This window comes from Dipodomys ordii, unplaced genomic scaffold (assembly GCF_000151885.1).
Source record: "Dipodomys ordii isolate 6190 unplaced genomic scaffold, Dord_2.0 Scaffold28, whole genome shotgun sequence".
NCBI classification, from domain to species: Eukaryota; Metazoa; Chordata; class Mammalia; order Rodentia; family Heteromyidae; genus Dipodomys; species Dipodomys ordii.
The window spans coordinates 15,776,460-15,794,164 of NW_012267244.1; the positions used below are offsets into that span (position 1 = coordinate 15,776,460).

At 40.8% G+C, this 17,705-nt stretch overlaps 1 protein-coding gene across 1 annotated transcript in view; it reads left to right on the forward strand.

Annotated features, from left to right (window-relative positions):
* Window positions 1-17,705, forward strand: part of Mccc2 (methylcrotonoyl-CoA carboxylase 2 (beta)) — a 53,448-nt gene that overhangs the window by 19,970 nt on the left and 15,773 nt on the right. Inside the window, exons 7-11 of the mRNA XM_013015909.1 lie at window positions 3,143-3,256; window positions 8,484-8,548; window positions 12,433-12,532; window positions 12,626-12,721; window positions 15,512-15,584. Of these exons, the coding sequence (XP_012871363.1) occupies window positions 3,143-3,256; window positions 8,484-8,548; window positions 12,433-12,532; window positions 12,626-12,721; window positions 15,512-15,584 (448 nt within the window). The remainder of the gene's footprint in view (window positions 1-3,142; window positions 3,257-8,483; window positions 8,549-12,432; window positions 12,533-12,625; window positions 12,722-15,511; window positions 15,585-17,705) is intronic.

A 17,705-nucleotide genomic window follows, 5' to 3' on the forward strand; every position in this document is an offset into this window, starting at 1 on the left:
CGCTCTTCAGCTCAAGGCTAGCACTCTACCACTTGAGTCACAGCGCCACTAACAGCTTTTTTCTTTTTTACTTATGTGGTGCTGAGGAATCGAACCCAGGGCCTTAACCATGCAAAGCAAGCGCTCTACCACTGAGCCACCTTCCCAGCCCACTTTCTGCTTTCTTGCTCATGATTCAAGTCAGTTTCTGAGGGCTTCCTTGCCTTCCGAATGGTATCTGTCATCTTGTTGCTATGGTGGTGTAGGCCCCTTTTTGGTGGTTGGGTGGACTGTTGGCTCTAGTAGTATGCAAGTCAAATCTCTACCTCTGAATGTTGTCCTACAATTTGTATCCTTTTAATTCTTCTAATTGGACAATGTGACAGTTTTCTTTCTGGACTTCCAGAATTGTTATCTTCTGTGGCCTTATGTAAAATCTTCAGTGAATGCCTTGAGTCAGGAGAGAGTGTAGTGTTAGTGATGCTTGGCTCTGGGATCTCTGGGTTCTGAGAAAAAAAATGATCCATTGATGGTGTGGTGTACATATTCTAACCTCTCTAGACATGGTGTCTTCAACAACACTATTTCTCATGGTTTTGGAGGCTGGATGTCTCTAGAATCAACACAGTCAGTGTGGTAAGGCCCTTGGGGAGTGCTCTCCTCTTCCTTTTCCTGGTTTTGGCTTCACTTGGCAGAGAGATTTTGTGTCTATTCTTTCTAGGGGCCTTAATACCACCATGGGGTTGTACCCATATGACCTAATCTGAACTCAGTCACCTCCCAGAGCTCCACCTCAGATCATACTGGGAATGATGGCTTCAACATGGGTTTGAGGGACACATTCTATTGCAGATGGTGTGATGGTATTGTTTCTGGATCCCACCTCTCGCCCCCAGTCTTGTCTCTTGAGTACTTGCTGACAATTGCTATTCTTTTCTCTCCCATTGCTCTGTTTGTTTTTGTGGAACTCTGCTCTGCCTGTTTAGTTCTTTAGGTCTTATTTTTGAAAAGTGTTTCTTTTTAGAGTCTTACATCATTGTCACTCTTTTCCTAGTTCCTTGACTGTTTTCTTATTTGAGTATTGAAATAGCTTGAGTATAGAGAATAGGTGGTAAGGTCAAATTGGGTTCTTTACGCTTTACAGTTTTTTTAAAAAATTGGACATTTTAAATACTTGGAGTACAGAGGGTAACTGAGCACTCAGCTGCCTACTACCCAGATTTAGTGTGTTGACATTCTATTTTATTTTTACCTTAATCTTAAAAATATTAAAGAATTTACTCTGTGTGTGTATGTGTGTGAGTGAGTGTGTGACGTGGGTGCATGGTGCATGTGTGTGTGCTTACACTCAGGGCCTCTTGCTCTCACTTGGCTTTTTTGCTCAAAGCTTAGCCACTCCTCTACATTGGCTTTTTACTGGTTAATTGGAGAATGGAGTCTTAGGGACAGAGTTACGTAAGTTATATACAGTTACATAAGTCAGGTATGGAAAATGATTTTAAACACATAGAAATTAGTACTATGAACTCTCTGGATACAGTTTAAACACAGTTCAGTTTTTTTTTTTTTTTTGGTCCGGTCATGGGGCTTGAACTCTGGGCCTGGGCGCTGTCCCTCAGCTCTTCAGCTCAAGGCTAGCGCCCTACCACTTGAGCCACAGCACCACTTCCGGCTTTTTTCTTTTTTGCTTATGTGGTGCTGAGGAATCAAACCCAGGGCTTCATGCGTGCAAGGCAAGTGCTCTACCACTGAGCCACCTTCCCAGCCCAGTTCAGTTTTTTTTTTAAACCAAGATAGTTAACTGATATATTAATAACATTTTTATATTTGGAAACTTTCATCTTTAGGATAACACAAAATATTAATAATATTCATTTGAGGGATCATTTTAGTATTCCTACAAGTTAAGTGGTGATTATTTTGAGTCCTTATTACTAGATTTTGAAGTTTACCCTTTTCTTTCTTTTTTTAAAAAATTTTTTATTGTAAAAATAGTGTATAGAGGGGTTACAGTTACATGAGTAAGGTAATGAGTCCATTTCCTATGGAGCATTGTTACCGCCTCTTTTGTTTTCCCCTACCATCCCTTTCCTCCTCACCTCCGTAACATTTCCTTTCCTCCCCAGCACAAGTTGTAAAGTTCATTTTCAATATAGTGTGAAGTTTACCCTTTTCATGTAGCCTTGCTGAGTTCAGTGTGTCATGTGCTGTTTTGCTCCACATGCTGCTCAGACTAATGTTTTTAGGCCCATTTTCTCCTTGTCAGGGTGATCATATATTATGAGTATACCATAAATACTTTTTTTTTTTTTTGACCAGCCTGGAACTTGAACTTTGGGCTTGGGTGCTATATCTGAGCTTCTTTGGCTCAAGATAAGCACTCTACCACTTGAACCACAGTGCCTCTTCTGACTCTTTTGAGTACTTTATTAGAGATAAGATTCTCATGGAGTTTCCTGCTCTAGCTGGCTTTGAACTGCAATCCTCAGATCTCAGCCTCCTCAGGAGCTTAGATTTCAGGCATGAGCCACTAGTGCCTCCTGTACTATAGGTACTTGAAAATGTTTTGGTGCTGGGCGCTGGTGGCTCACGCCTATAATCCTAGCTACTCAGGAGGCTGAGATCTGAGGATCATGGTTCAAAGCCAGCCCGGGCAGGAAAGTCCATGAGGCTCTTATCTCCAATAGACCCCTTGAAAACCAGAAGTGGCGCTGCGGCTCAAGTGGTAGAGTGCTCTCCTTGAGCTGAAGAACCCAGGACAGCGCCCAAACCGAGAGTTTGGACCGACCAAAAAAAACAAAAACAAAAAAAAAAAAAGTTTTGGTATAAGAAATTATGAAACAATGCCAGGTGGTTCATACCTGTTGTAATCCCAGTATTTAAGAATTTGAGGCCAGCCCTCTCTAAGATGGAAGGGAGGGAAGGAGAGGTGAGGAGAGGGAAGAAAGGGGAAAGGAGGAGCGGAACCAGGAAGGAAGGAAGGAAAAGGGAAAATTGGGGGGGGGGGAAAGAGAGGGGAATCCTAAACATGTAAGGACCCTATTTTTAAAAGAAGGTACAGGGATCAGCTAGTGATATCCCTGGTCACAGCAATGTTTGAGACTGTATTAAACACTGAATTCACTGAGTTACATATCATGGCTGTCACATCCATCTCTTCCAGATAGCGGTGGTCATGGGCTCCTGTACAGCAGGAGGGGCTTATGTGCCTGCAATGGCTGATGAAAACATCATCGTACGCAAGCAGGGTACCATTTTCTTGGCAGGACCCCCCTTGGTAAGCATATAATTTCTGCTGATTGAAGGTAAATAGACATAGCCAAGTGATGGTGGTTCAAGCCTATAATCCTCACTATTCAGGAGACTGATATCTGGGGAATCACAGTTTGAAGGCAGCGCAGACAGAAAATCCCTTGAGACCTCTTATCTCCAGTTAACCACCAAAAAACTGGAAGTGGAGCTGTGGCTCAAGTGGTAGAATGCTAGTCTCGAGTAAAAAATCCTCAAGCCCCAGGACTGGCACAAAGAAAAACAAAAAACCAAACCAAATTAAAAAATAGAAATGACAAAATTATACAATTTTAACTAGTTTGGGTTGTGTAAAAACCACTATGGCTGGGCGCTGGTGTCTCATGCCTATAGCTTATACTCAGGAGGCTGAGATCTGAGAATCATGATTTGAAGCCAGCCAGGGCAGGAAATCCATGAGACTCTTATCTCCAATAAACTATTCAGGAAAAGCTGGAAGTATTGCTGTGGCTCAGTTGGTGGAAGGTTAGCCTTGTGCACAAAGCGGCTCAGGGACAGCATCCAGGTCCTTACTTTAAGCCCCAGGACACTAGGGTAAATTTTGTTACCTTTTAATAATGTTATGTGTAACAAATTGCATTAAGTACATTTACATTGTTATACACCATCAGTGGTCCATCTCCAGAACTACTTCATCTGCTGAAACCTATCCAACGCTAACTATTCCTGCCACTCTGCTGCCTGGGTATCTACCCTTCTCCATTCTGGCTATGAATTTGCTGTAGGCATCTCACAAGTACATAAAGTCATACACTATTTGTCCTTTTATGACTAGTTCACTCAGCATAATGTCCTCAGGATTCAGGCATATTGTAGCATGTGTCAAAATTTTAATATTTAAGGCTGTCTATAAACATATTTTGTTATTCTTATTGGACATTTGTATTATTTTCATCTTTACACTGTTGTGAATAATGCTACTGTGAATATAGATGCACAAGTATCTGTTTAAGTCCCTGTCTTATTGTACTGGCTATACGGCTAGAAGATTGCTGGGTTATATACTATTGTGTATTTAATTTAAACTTGTTTTTTTTTTAGGTGTTGCTTCTGCCTCTCCTTCCCAAGTAGCTAGGGTTCTAGGCAAGTGCTATCACACCTGGCTTCCTGGCTTGCTTCATTATTTTTTTGTGGCTGAATAGTAGTATTCCATTGTATAGCTATGCTCCATACTGTTTACCCATTCACCAGTTGATTGACACTGGGTTTTGTTTCTTGTTTTTAGATATCATAACAGTGATGTGAATGCAGGTCCATCCACTCCCTCCTTCCCCCGCTTCTACGGCCTTCCCAAGACAGTGACAGTCACACTGTGCTCCACCTGAGATGGAGATCGTCCCTGCACTCACTCTGCATCCCTTCTGGGGAAGAGTGCAACACCAGTTACTAGTAGGGATGGGGAGGAGGAGTTAGGCTAGGACCATGCACAGGATTGAGAAACGCCCAGGAACTGCTAGAAGGAAAGAGCTGAGGCTCTAAGCCCCAAAGTTGGAGCTCCACTGGGCAGGACAGTTCGAGAAACTCCTCTCCCTCCAGTTAGGCTCGAAGTGGAGCTGTGGTTCAAGTAGTAGAGTGCTAGACTTGAGTGAAAAAGCTAAGTGTGAGGTCCTGAGTTAAAAACCCTACAGGCATGAAAAGGAAAAGGAAATCCCTCCTTCCTTCTTTCCCTCACTCTTTCCTTCCCCTCTCCTTTCTTTCTCTTTTCTTTTTTTTTGAGAGGGACTCACTGTGTGCACGTGTACATGTGCGTGCACACACACACACACACACACACACACACACCTCATGCATTTATGTAAACTGCTGGCATTTCCCCAGTGATTGTGTTAATTTTTAATAACTCCTATGGAAGACAAGATGAGCCAGAAGAGCTGTTGGTTTAAATGTGATAAAAAGTCTCACAGCAAGCTTCAGCACTTTCAGTACTCTTATTCTTTAGGATTACTCATGCTACATGGGACAGATGTTATTGGTTAATGAGAGGGAAATGCACTCAATATTTTTCCTTGTTTTTCATTTTTCAAAAAGGATTTGCTAGCTTTCAGTAGTTATACAAAGGTGATTTTAATCAGCAAATCATTTTATAAAAGTACAATGCATTTTGATCAGTGTCATCACCCATTCTATCATTCTTTCTTCTCCCTCTCTCCTTCTTTCCCTCTCCTCCCCCTTTCTCCCTTCGTCTCTCCTCTCTCTTTCTCCCCCCACCCACTCCTACCCCTGTTTATACTAAGAGTCTTGCACTTGCTAGGTAGGCATTCTACCACTGGAGTGATACTCTTAAACTTTACAAGGTATTTTTTTGTACATGGTCTCCCATTTACATCTAGGTTGGCTTGGGCTTTGACTCTCCCATTTATACTTTGTTTGTAGAGAGAATATCAGACAAACACCACTCAGCTTGTGTGTGTGTGTGTGTGTGTGTGTGTGTGTGTGTGTGTGTATGTATGTGTATGTATGTGTGTGTCTGTGTGCACGCACTCGTGTGCATGCATACACATGCATGCTCGTGCACGTGTCAGTGCCAGTCCTGGGCTTGGATGCTGTCCTTCAACATTTTTGTTCAAGGCTAGCTCTCTATCGCTTGAGCCACAGCCCCACTTCTGGCTCCCCTGGTCCTGTTAATTGGAGATGAGAGTTTTATGGGCAATACACAGGTGGCTCACACCTGTAATCCTAACTAGTCAGAAGGCTGAGATTTGAGGATCCCAGTTTGAAGCCAGCCCAGGCAGGAACTAAGACTCTTACTGCCTATTAACTACCAGAAAGCTATCTCAGACTTTCCTGCCCCAGCTGGCTTCTAACCTTGATCTTCATATTTCAGCTTTCTGAGTAGGTAGGATTACAGGTGTGAGTCACTGGCACCTGGCCACTCAGCTTTTTATTGGTTAAGATTGGATCGTGCTAACTCTTTGCCTGGGCTGTCCATCAATTGCAGTCCTCTTGATCTGTTTCCTACCTTCCTCCTTCTCCTCCTTCCCTTTTTTAGCCAAGATTTTTCTGTATAATTGAGACTAGCCTCAAACTCAAAATTCTCCTACCTCAACTCCATCATAGCTGGCTACACTTGCCGAGTGAAGGGAATGCACTTTTGTGAGTAGTTCTGGTTTATTTTTCACTAGAAAATGAGTTATGGTATGAGTGAAATTTCGACATTTCTGTTGGGAAGAAAATGTATCGTAATGCTTGAATAATGCTGAGTGTATTAGAGATTTTATGGAGTCAGTAGTTGTAACTTTTTTTTTTTTTGGGTCCGGTCATGGGGCCTGAACTCTGGGCTGTTCAGCTCAAGGCTAGCGCTCTACCACTTGAGCCACAGCGCCACTTCCAGCTTTTTTCTTTTTGCTTATGTGGTACTGAGGAATCGAACCCAGGGCCTCAGGCATGCAAGGCAAGCGCTCTACCACTGAGCCACCTTCCCAGCCCGAGTAGTTGTAACTTTTGTGGTTCAGGTTTAGCTTGTATGTTAGAAGCAAACAATAACAGCAAACCTGCAGTTATCTGAAGGTTCTCAACCTACATTAGTAGTGAACCTTTGAAAACAGTGTTTAGAAGAGCACCTCTATCTCTATGAGATCTCTAAATCTGGCTGTCATTAAAGATGCTGAGAAAGGCTTTGTAGATGAGGTTCAGCAGCAGTCACTTTTGAGAAGCTTAGAAAGTGACAGAAGCAAATGTTAGTGAGATCAGCTTTTGAAGAAATTTGTTTTTCTGTCTCATTTATCTTCTGACTTGTTATTTATAAGCTGTTTTAATTTTCTCTAACTTTATCATCTTTGCACCTATCACAGCATCAAACGTGGGTGTTCAATAAATATTAACTGATGACAAATTCTTATTTTTTTCAGTTTATTAGTCAGATCCCTGAAAATAAATATATCTGTCATTTATTATTTTTTGGCTACTTTAAATATCCAGACACCTCTTATAATTAGTTATTGTCTGGATTGAATGTTACTTTACACTGAATTTTTTGGGAGGAAAACCAATAATTGATTTCTGGGGGTAAAATAATTGCAAGTTTTAATTACCTCTCCCTGTAGAGAGATACTTTAAGAAAGTCTTCTGATGTAGCAAATAATAAGTCATTTCTGTGTTGTATCTTAATGATTTTTATTTGAATACAGATTTTTTTTTTTGGTTGTGGGGATTGAACTCTGGGCCTGGGCACAGTCCCTCAGCTCTTCAGCTCAAGGCTAGCGCTCTACCACTTGAGCCATACATAGCACCACTTCCAGTTTTGTGAGTGGTTTATTAGAGATAAGAGTCTCATGGACTTTCCTGGGCTAGCTTTGAACCATGATCCTCAGATCTCAGCCTCCTAAGTAGCTAGGATTACAGGCATGAGCGATTGGTGCCCAGCTAGATTTTTTTTTTCTATTGAAGAACAGATTAACCCAGGGAAGTAGGAATCAATATAGTTCCCACAGGATCAGGGTGTCATTTAGCATTAATGATTTTTCTTCCTTTTTTCCTGCTACAATTTCTCAAGTTACAATTAAGTCATTCATTTATTATTTGAGATTTCTTTCTCTTTACTCATATTCTCCATTTTCATGTAAGGTAATCTAGGAAAATTTTTTCCACCTTAAAGGTGTAACCCAGAGTAGGTGATAATTAAAATTTTAGCCTATTAAGTTACTTGAAGATAAATCCTGCCCCCAAGGAAGTCACAGTATAAACTTGATGATAGGGATCCTTGAACATTACTGAAATCCAGTGTGGCAAGGGTGGTATTGGAGGTGTGTAAATGGAATTCCGTAGGACCTTGGATTGGCAAGCCCTACTCTGCTAATACTGTAGGCGTCTGTCACTGTGAGAAAGTGGAGTGGGTATGGCAAGCTAGTGGGAATTGCAAAGATAGGTGAGACAAAAAGGATCCTAGGTGGGAGGGGGAACTAACAGACTCAAAAGGCTTTGCGGCCTGTGTGGAGGCAGCACAGGAGAGGGAGGGGCAAGCTTTCAGTGGGAAATGTTTGGCTCAAGTCAGGCTTCATCACTTGTGCAAGGACTGAGGGCAAATTCTTAGTTAATCTGGGTTCAGGTTTTTCATCTGTAGACTAGTGGTCATATTCTCTGGGTATGCTAGTGTTGCATAGTTCTGTGGTTATAGTCAGGTTAGAAGATATGCTTGTTTAGGGAATCATTTGTATTATGGATAGACTGATCTTTCACTGTAGATTTTGTCCTTGTAGGTTAAAGCAGCTACTGGTGAAGAGGTGTCTGCGGAGGATCTTGGTGGTGCTGATCTTCACTGCAGGTGAAACAGGAATGCTTGTTTCTTTTTAGGATTGATGACTATGTTACTTGTTTTACATCATTTTTTTCTCAGTGCTCAGCTTGTCAGGCTAAACTATAACTTAGTCTTCAATCTGATGTTCTGGGTTCAGTTTTTTGCACAATTGCATTTATAAGCTAGACTTCAGTTTTTTCAGTATGGTGTAGGACTGGAGAGCCAGGTTTCTCATTTAACAAATATCCATTGAGTATGTATTATGTACCAGGCACAATTTTGTTTTTGAGGTGTGATCAAAGATGTGATGGTTTTTTTTATAGGGGTATAGGAAGGTGAGGAGGTAAACATGATGACATGAGCTGATTTCATTTTCTGAATAGGACACCTGGAGGAGAATTTGGGACTGGGAAAAGGGGATCAGGCATTCCTTTCAGACTTGAAAAACTAGATCTGCTCATGTGACATCTAAGTTGAGATTGCTAGGAAGGCAGTCTCCTATGAGAGGAACAGTTCAGGGTTGGAAGTTTTTTTTTGGGAGTCTGCATAGAGGCGGAATTTAAAACTGTTGCACTAAATATCTTCACCTTAGGGTGAATACCTTTAGAGAAAGGGGCTCAGCACTATGCTCCAAGTGGCAGCTTGAACTAAGTTGCACCATCAAGTTCAATAGCCACACAGGTCAGTAAGCTCCCTTTGCTCTTTAGGGAGTCAGGTGGCTGTGGGAGAAATTTAAGGTGACAGGGAGGATGAGTGGTGACATTTCTACATTTTTCTTTTTCCTATCATAAACTTCCAAACTAGCCTCTTGCTAGTTTGTTGAGGGATCCTTTGTCCCAGTTTTCAAGAACTCATTCCTTTGACAATCACTTGTGGATAGATTGATTGTATTAAGTCAAATGACTAATTCAGAAAATCTTAGATCTAGTTCCTATCCTCAAGTTCTTATAATTAGTCAGGAGAAAGAAATGAATGAACTAAAAAAATTATAAACATGCTGCTAACTTTACACTTAACAGTTACAGGGAGAATAATTAAACGAATGATTAGGGTGGAGTTGACTTGGTCAAATTAAAATTTGGGAGGTGGCATGTTGCCTGAGCAACACGGCAGGGGGTAGGGGTTGGGGGGTGGGCAGTGGTATAGGTATAGTACTGTTGTACAACTGGCTGCTTCTGACTGTTACTACATGGATACCAGCAAGTATGTACCAGGCTGGCATGGGCATTTCATTCTGGAGAGAACAGGGTGGCAAATAGAAAGGTGCAAGTTAGGAACATAGGACATGTGTTTGTAAATGCTTCATCAGGGGACAGCAATATAATAATTGAGGAACATATTTTTTTTTTTGTCAATTGTATGGCTTGAACTCAGGGCCTGGCATTGTCCCTAGGCTCTTCACTCAAGGCTAGCATTCTACTACTTTGAGCCACAGCTCTTACAGTTTTCTAGTGGTTAATTAGAAGTAAGAGTCTCATGGCTGGGTGTTGGTGGCTCATGCCTATAATCCTAGCTACTCTGGAGGCTGAGATCTGAGGGTCACAGTTCAAAGCCAGCCCGGGCAAGAAAGTCCGTGAGACTCTTATCTCCAATAAACCACCAGAAAACCAGAAACAGCGCTACGGCTCAAGCCGACAAAAAACAAATAAAAAGTCTCATGGACTTTCCTGCTCTGGCTGACTTCAGACTTGATCCTCACATCTCAGCCTCCTAAGTAGCTAGGATTACAGGTATGAGGATTACAGGTATGAGCCATAGATGCCCGAGGAACAAAAATTTTTTTTTTTGGTTGGTCATGGGGCTTGAACTCGGGGCTTGGACGCTGTCCCTGCATTCTTCAGCTCAAGGCAAGCGCTCTACCACTTGTGCCAAGTGCCACTTCTGGTTTTCTAGTGGTTTATTGGAGATTTGAGTCTCATGGACTTTTCTGCCCGGGCTGGCTTTAAACCGTGATTCTTAGTTCTAGTCCTCCTGAGAGCTAGGATTACAGGTGTGAGCCACCAACGCCCTGCCAAAATATTTTTGTAAACATTTGACTGTTTAAAAAAATAAAGCTGTATGTAGGCAGACCATCAGGTTAGGAATGTTGATTCTGGAATTCATTTTCTGTTTGTTGCACTTACTTCTCTTGAGATTTAGCCAGACTTTAGGCTGCTTGAGCCTCATTTCTTGTGTGGAATGGAGATATGGCTAGTTCCAACCTCCTAGTACAGTTTCTGGTACAGAAAAACACCAGAGACTGTTCACAGTTGTCTGTTTGAAACCATGGCAATTTTTTAAAAAAGTGTTAAAAAATGTACTTGTCACATATTGTTTTATGTTCTGTGAAGCCTCTGATTAGTCTTTTTTTTTTCCCTGCCAGCCCTGGGGCTTGTTTTCAGGGCCTGGGCACTGTCCCTGAACTTCTTTTTTTTCAAGGCTAGTTCACTACCACTTGAGCCACAGCACCACTTCTGGCTTTTTCTGTTTATGTGGTACTGAGGAATTGAACCCAGGGCTCCATGCATGCTAGGCAAACCTCTACCACTAAAGTAGAGGTTAATTTGATACAAGGTTAATTTGATACAAAACTTGCTTATATAGTTTCTCACCAAAGATTTTTCTTTCCTTCTGTTTTGGTAATTTGCCTAAATATTAGACAATTTTTTATAAGAAAATACTATTTTAAATACAGCTCCCTCTGTTTCTGTTTTTAATTGATTATGGTGCGGTTAGAAGTTATTATCATTGGTTTTATGAGTAAAGCATTAGATAGGATCAATTTTGAAATGTTATATTGTTGAAAGGCCCATTATATGCATAACAATGAAGAGCTATAATAAAGAATAACATGGCCTTTGCTCTTATTTGTGAACACCCAGTCCAGAGGTAGAGTTACATGAAATTATCATGACAGCCAAGGGTTGGGCAGTTTCCTTACATGTGACATCAGACCTTCAAGTGTAGCAGCTCAGTCCATATAAGATGAACCCTCAATTTTTTTCTTCAGGTATATATTTTTACCCGAGTTTGAAGAACTTTTAAAATGCTTTATTAGATAGCCGTAGTACATCAACATCTGAAATAACAAGCCATCTGACTCGGGCAAAACTAGTCACCAGAGCAAGCCCATGCTTCCTTTGTGGCACTTTAAATCCAGAGGAACTCCCATCTCATCATTCCCTATTTTATGGGGATTTTTTTTTTTTTTTTGCTGGTCGTGGGGTTTGACCTCAGGGCCTGAGCTCTGTCCCTGAGCCTCTCTGTGCTCAAGGCTAGCTTTCTACCACTTGAGCTACAGCACTACTTCTGTTTTTTCTGAGTAGATTTTTGGAGATAAGAGTCTGAGAGACTTTCCTGCCTGTCTGGCTTTGAGCTGTGATCCTCAGATCTCAGCCTCCTGAGTAGCTAGATTACAGACATGAGCCACTGGAGCCTGGCTTGGCCTAGATTTTTATCCATCATTCAGGGGACATTATTTTCAGCTTCATTACCAGGGTCTTCAAGAGACCATGATCAATATCTTCATTAGAAGCCCAGTTGGGTGCAGACACTCCTGATGTTATTGGCTAATTGTGAATGTGTACCATCTGTGGACAGTGTGCATCATTCTGTTCCAGGAGCACTTAAAAAAGAAGCCTTGTCAGCAAGGCCCATGGTTTAGCAGAAGGTCAGGAGAAATAGAAGTCATAGGCTCTGGTACTGCTGCTATTAGTTCTAGGGCAAGGTACCTGTGTGTACCTCTGTCTTTCCTCTTTGGAAAATGAAGGTTATGTCATTTTCCAGTGACATTAGGAGAAATAAATAAAATGACTCTTATGGAAGTACTTTGCAAGTAAGAATTGTCCTTAGCTGAGGAAGGTATTTGGGTTTAGATGTTTAATTTCTTCTTTTTCCCAGTTCTAGTTGTTATTATGTGCTTTACTCTCTAGAAAGTCTGGAGTCACTGACCACTATGCCTTGGATGATCACCATGCCCTTCACTTAACAAGGAAGGTTGTGAGGAGTCTCAATTACCACAAGAAACTGGATGTATGTAGTATATGCTCTCCTTTTATTTTCCTGCAGAGTATTGTAGCTTATGCCACCTGAATCAGGTTGACATAGTGTTCCAAATTTTTATAGGTTACTGTTGAACCTTCTGAAGAGCCATTATTTCCTGCTGATGAGTTGTATGGAATCGTTGGGGCAAACCTTAAGAGGAGCTTTGATGTCCGAGAGGTATGTGGAAAGGAAACTGAGCTGTTAGCCATACTGTCACAGTATCTTTGTGTGTCATTCTCAAAGCTAGTTTGTTGCTGTATGTTCTTGCACAGGGATAGATGTGGTTCTTACTCAGTAAGGAAGTGACATATAGGAAAGATGTTTTTTCATAGTATAGGTGTCACTAGTGAGATGGAGAAGTCTTTAGTAATTGGGAAATTTTCAGTGCACTACAACAGAGCTTGGATTGTTCCCAGATCAGACTCTACACCCCTGTGGGCATTAGGAACAACACAGTGCATCTTCACAGAATTCAGCTATGCCTTCTCAGTGTTCTACTTGGGAAATGGATAAAATGTCAGAAAAAAATCCTTTTGGAAAATCAGTATGACATTAGTGAAGAGTAGACTTGATTACAGTTGGAAAAGTTGCTATGGTTACAGATTTTGATACAGTCTTCTGTAATCTAAAATGACAATTTTCAGCGTTTGCTTGGAGCATGTAGGCTTTTATTTTGTTCAGTATCTATAGCTGGCAGGATAATTTTTGGACTGGGAAATCATCTTAATAAGAGTATCTGTGCTAGAAACTTTAACCTTTAAAGTTTCTTCCTCTTTTTGGCTATAAAACTATTTACTCAATAAAAAATGTAGAAAACACAGTTCTTAAAATGGTTCTATTCTATCAGCCAGAGAGAGTGGCTCACTTTTGGATATTTTGACATAAGACATGTTTATATTTGGCTGTCATCCATGGCTTCTGGGTTTGTGGTTCTGCTCCCATGGATTCCACTAGCCACAGGTCACTAAAGAAATATCTGCAGCTGATCATGTACAGACATTGTTCTTATCCTTATTCCCTACTCAGTGCCGTACAACAATTATTTGTATAGAATTTACATTATGTTAGGTAATAGGAGCAACTGTCTGCTTTAGGAGGATGGGCATAGGTTATGTGCAGGTACTATTCCACTTTATGTAAAGGACTTGAATATATGTGGGTTGTGATATGAGAGTTCCAGAACCAGTCCCTCATGGATAGTGTTGTATGGCTGTACATACACATATCTACATACCATGCTTTTTCTTTTACAATTCAAATTATAAACATTTTTCCTTGTCATTAAAAGTTCTTCATGAAACATTTTCTCTAGCTGGGTTTTAATTCTTATACTAATAATATAGTAATATGGTAAGCATTAAGTAAATACTTTATGTATGAATTGATAAATGCATTTGTTATTCCATTGTATGGACGTGCTTTTTTAGCCTTCTGTGTGCTGGAGTACAGTAGTGCACCACTGTGTCTTACTTTTTTAAATAGTAACCTCATCTTTCATTTTTTGCTGTTTTGTGCTGACTGTTGTTGTTAAATTCTATTTTTTTTTTTTTTTTAGTCGGTCGTGGGGCTTGAACTCTGGGCCTGGGCGCTGTCCCTCAGCTCTTCAGCTCAAGGCGAGCGCTCTACCACTTGAGCTACAGCGCCACTTCCGGTTTTCTGGTGGTTTATTGGAGATAGGAGTCTCACGGTTTCTCGTGCCCGGGCTGGCTTTGAACCGCGATCCTCAGATCTCAGCCTCCTGAGTAGCTAGGATTACAGGTGTGATCCACCAGCGCCCGGCCTCTATTTTTTTTTTTTTTAAAGAAAGCAAGTAAGAGTTGGACAGAGTCTCAATATTTGTGGAGTTAACAACAACAACTGAAATCTGAACTGGAAAACCCAGTCCATTGTGTAGGATTAAACATCTGAGCACTGGTTTCTGCTTCTAGAAGTGGGTATAGAACCATATTGTCTATCTGTTCTTGAAGTCTAGATTCTTAGGAAGATACTTTAATGTGACATGTGTAGGAGGAAGATTCAAGATCAGTTCTACTAACGAGCCCTTGATTGCTGTACCCTTGGAGCAACTCTTCTTTCTGGAGCAATGGTAGTTGTTATTTGTTCATTGCTTGTTAAAAGAGGCTCAGCTCTGGAGGCCCATAGCTAAAACAGTTAACTGGTATAGTTGCATATTTATGCAAATTAACTAGCAGATAGTAATAACAATAGACCCTTAAAATGAGAGCCAGTAAGTGTGCTTTAGTTAACATTTAAAATATTAGCTTTAAAAAAGATGAAGAAGTAGATGCAGAGAACTTTAAGGTTATTCATTCATTTATTGATTTTACAATAAAACAATTGATTTTGCTGGGGATTGAACCCAGGGCCTTATGCATGTTAGGTGAGTACCACAGAGCTACATCAGTTTTAAGATGTAGGTTTGAAAGGTTTTATGACCAGTTTTTCAGAGGTAGAACTTCATCAAGTCCTTTTGGTCCTTCTTCATCATGTCTTCCTTGCTCTGTATCATCTATGTGGAAGTGAAAATGACTCAAATAATGTGCTCTGGGAAACCAGGCTTTGTGATTCCTTTGACTGGTGCCAGTGTCTTCTAACTCTAAGCTCTTCTGTGCCCTGCTTCTTCTGGTTGTATTCTGAGGCATACCAACCCCCTGCACCTCTGCTTGGAGCTGAGCCCAGTCACCAGTACCCTGTGTCCTTGCTACTGTTTTCTTGTGTGCAATAGTGCTCTTGCTTTATGGTGCAATAGCTCTTGCTTTATAGTAAAATTAGAGCCCAGTATATGTTCTGATCAGTAACGATGTCTGTCAGGTAAAATTCTAGGACCATTTTTCTGTGTACAGTGACATTTTTGTGAAAGTGACTATGTCACTGTAATTAATTTTCCTTATAAATAACTTGAATACAAAAATTGCTCTGTGGTATCATTATTCAGAGACACTTATTATTATTATTTTTTCCTCTTAGGTCATTGCTAGAATCGTGGATGGAAGCAGATTCAATGAGTTCAAAGCCTTATATGGAGACACATTAGTTACAGGTACAAAAGTGAAGAAGGGAAAATCTGAATGTTTTCTACTGTTTTGAAAATAATCATCTCTTTTTGCAAGGCTTTGATGCAGTTGGCATGAGCTTTGTTATTTGGAGCACTACAAATGTATGAGTCACTTTTTTAGTGGAGCTGTTTCCTACAGATTATTTGTAGCTGAATGGCTCCATAGATGCAAAATTGAAAATGATGACAGCTGATGCTGTGGTGTGGGTCTTTAGCTGTGACTTTGTGGTATTGTATGTGAAGGTTCTTACAGTAAAATTAGCAGGAAATATTTGTTGTTCTTTCTGCCCTGGGTAGCATAATTATTTTAAAGATTTCAGCCTTGTTTCCTGCATTTTTCAATCTAGCTCAGCTGAGAAATTTGATATGATGCTTAACTTTTCAGAAGGATGTTAAGGTGACTCTTTTCTCAGATGATCCTGCATACAGTGGATTGTAGACACTATCTGCTTCCTGTAAGGGTGGATGGGCTGGGTGTCTTTGTCATACCACTTATCATACCTTGTCTGAAATAATTTGAGAATGTATAAAAGTATTTTGTTTTTTGTCTTCAGATGTTAATTTTATAGACTTCTGAAGAAAAATATATCATACAGATGTTAGACTCTTGGACAAATAGCAGAACCAGTCTTATGAATTATACTTGTTTGTGACATGTTTGAAAATAGAGCAGTTAATCTGAAGATAACGTATCAAAGTAGGGAAAAATCCTAGCTGTAAAAATCCAAATTGCAAATGCATATAAAGCTTAAGGCTAAACCTTAGCATTTTCTCTTGGTTTGATTTGTGAGCAGGAGAAAGGTTCACACAGAAAGTAGAATTTATGTTTTTATATTTAGGTGTTTAAGTGATTAAGAGCTTTTTGTTTGATATATGGACAGGATTTGTTACCAAATGGTGCAGGATATAACTCTGATTGTGTAGCAGTTTAGAGCTTCTCTGCTTTCTAAAGATGGATGGGCTGTCCTTGTCAGCTACTTCTAATGTATGTGCCCAGGACTTGCCAAAAGACTTGTGGCACTTTTGTCCTCAGAAGACTGGGGATAGATCCACCTTCTTCCACTTCTTGAAACTACTGAAACATATAAGCTTGGAATAAGGAGGGGAGAGAGAAGAACAGGGGATGCCAGGGAACAGGCCTAAGGAGTGGGAGGAAGGTCAGATTTCATAGAGACTCAATGTCTTGAGAAGGGAAGTTATTAAGGATTTCCTCTTGCATCAGAACTTGACCTTATATAGGCCCCAGTAGTTTCTTGGATTTATTGGCTTTCTTGCTTAGAAGTCCAAATTGGGTCAGACAGTTGATGCTCCCCAATAGTGTGCCTAGCACAGTGGGTCATATTTCCTACCCAGCAAGTCCATCAGTACCTGCTCCTCAAGCTGGGCCATGAGGTTGAAGGTCTTTGTGGTTAAAAGAGTAGCACATTGGGCATTGGAGGCTCACATCTCTAATCCTAGCTACTCAGGAGGCTGAGATCTAAAGATCATGATTTGAAGCCAGCCTGAGCAGACAAGCCTAAGAGATTCTCATCTCCAATTAACCATCAAAAAAATTTAGAAGCGGAGCTGTGGCATATGTGGTAGATCATTAGTTTTTAATCTAAAAAGCTAAGGGATAGTACCCAGATCCTGAGTTGAAGCACTGATTCTGGACGTGTGTGTGCGCATGCGCGCGCGCACACACACGCACACACACACACACACTCTCTCTCTCTCTCTCTCTCTCCCAAATGAATTCTAGCATGCTGCCTTTGTTGGTGGGGCAAGGCCAGAGTGGGTTGCTTGACCTTAGTGGGAGTTTCCCCTTGCCCAAGATGCTTTTGGACGTGGTAGTGCCATTTAGGTTGACTAGGCAAAAGCCTATGCTTTTGTCAGGAATTTGAGGCCTAAGAGTCATAGGTGGCCATCACAGCAGCATCTGTTTTATTGCATTAAATAAGCATGCCCATTAAAAAATAAGCCAACTGGGTGCTGGTGGATTACACCTGTAATCCTAGCTACTTAGGAGGCTGAGATCTGAGGATCATGGTTTGAAACCAGACCAGATAGGAAGGTCTGAGACTCTTATCTCCCTCCAATACTCAGAAAAAGCTAGCTACTCAGGAG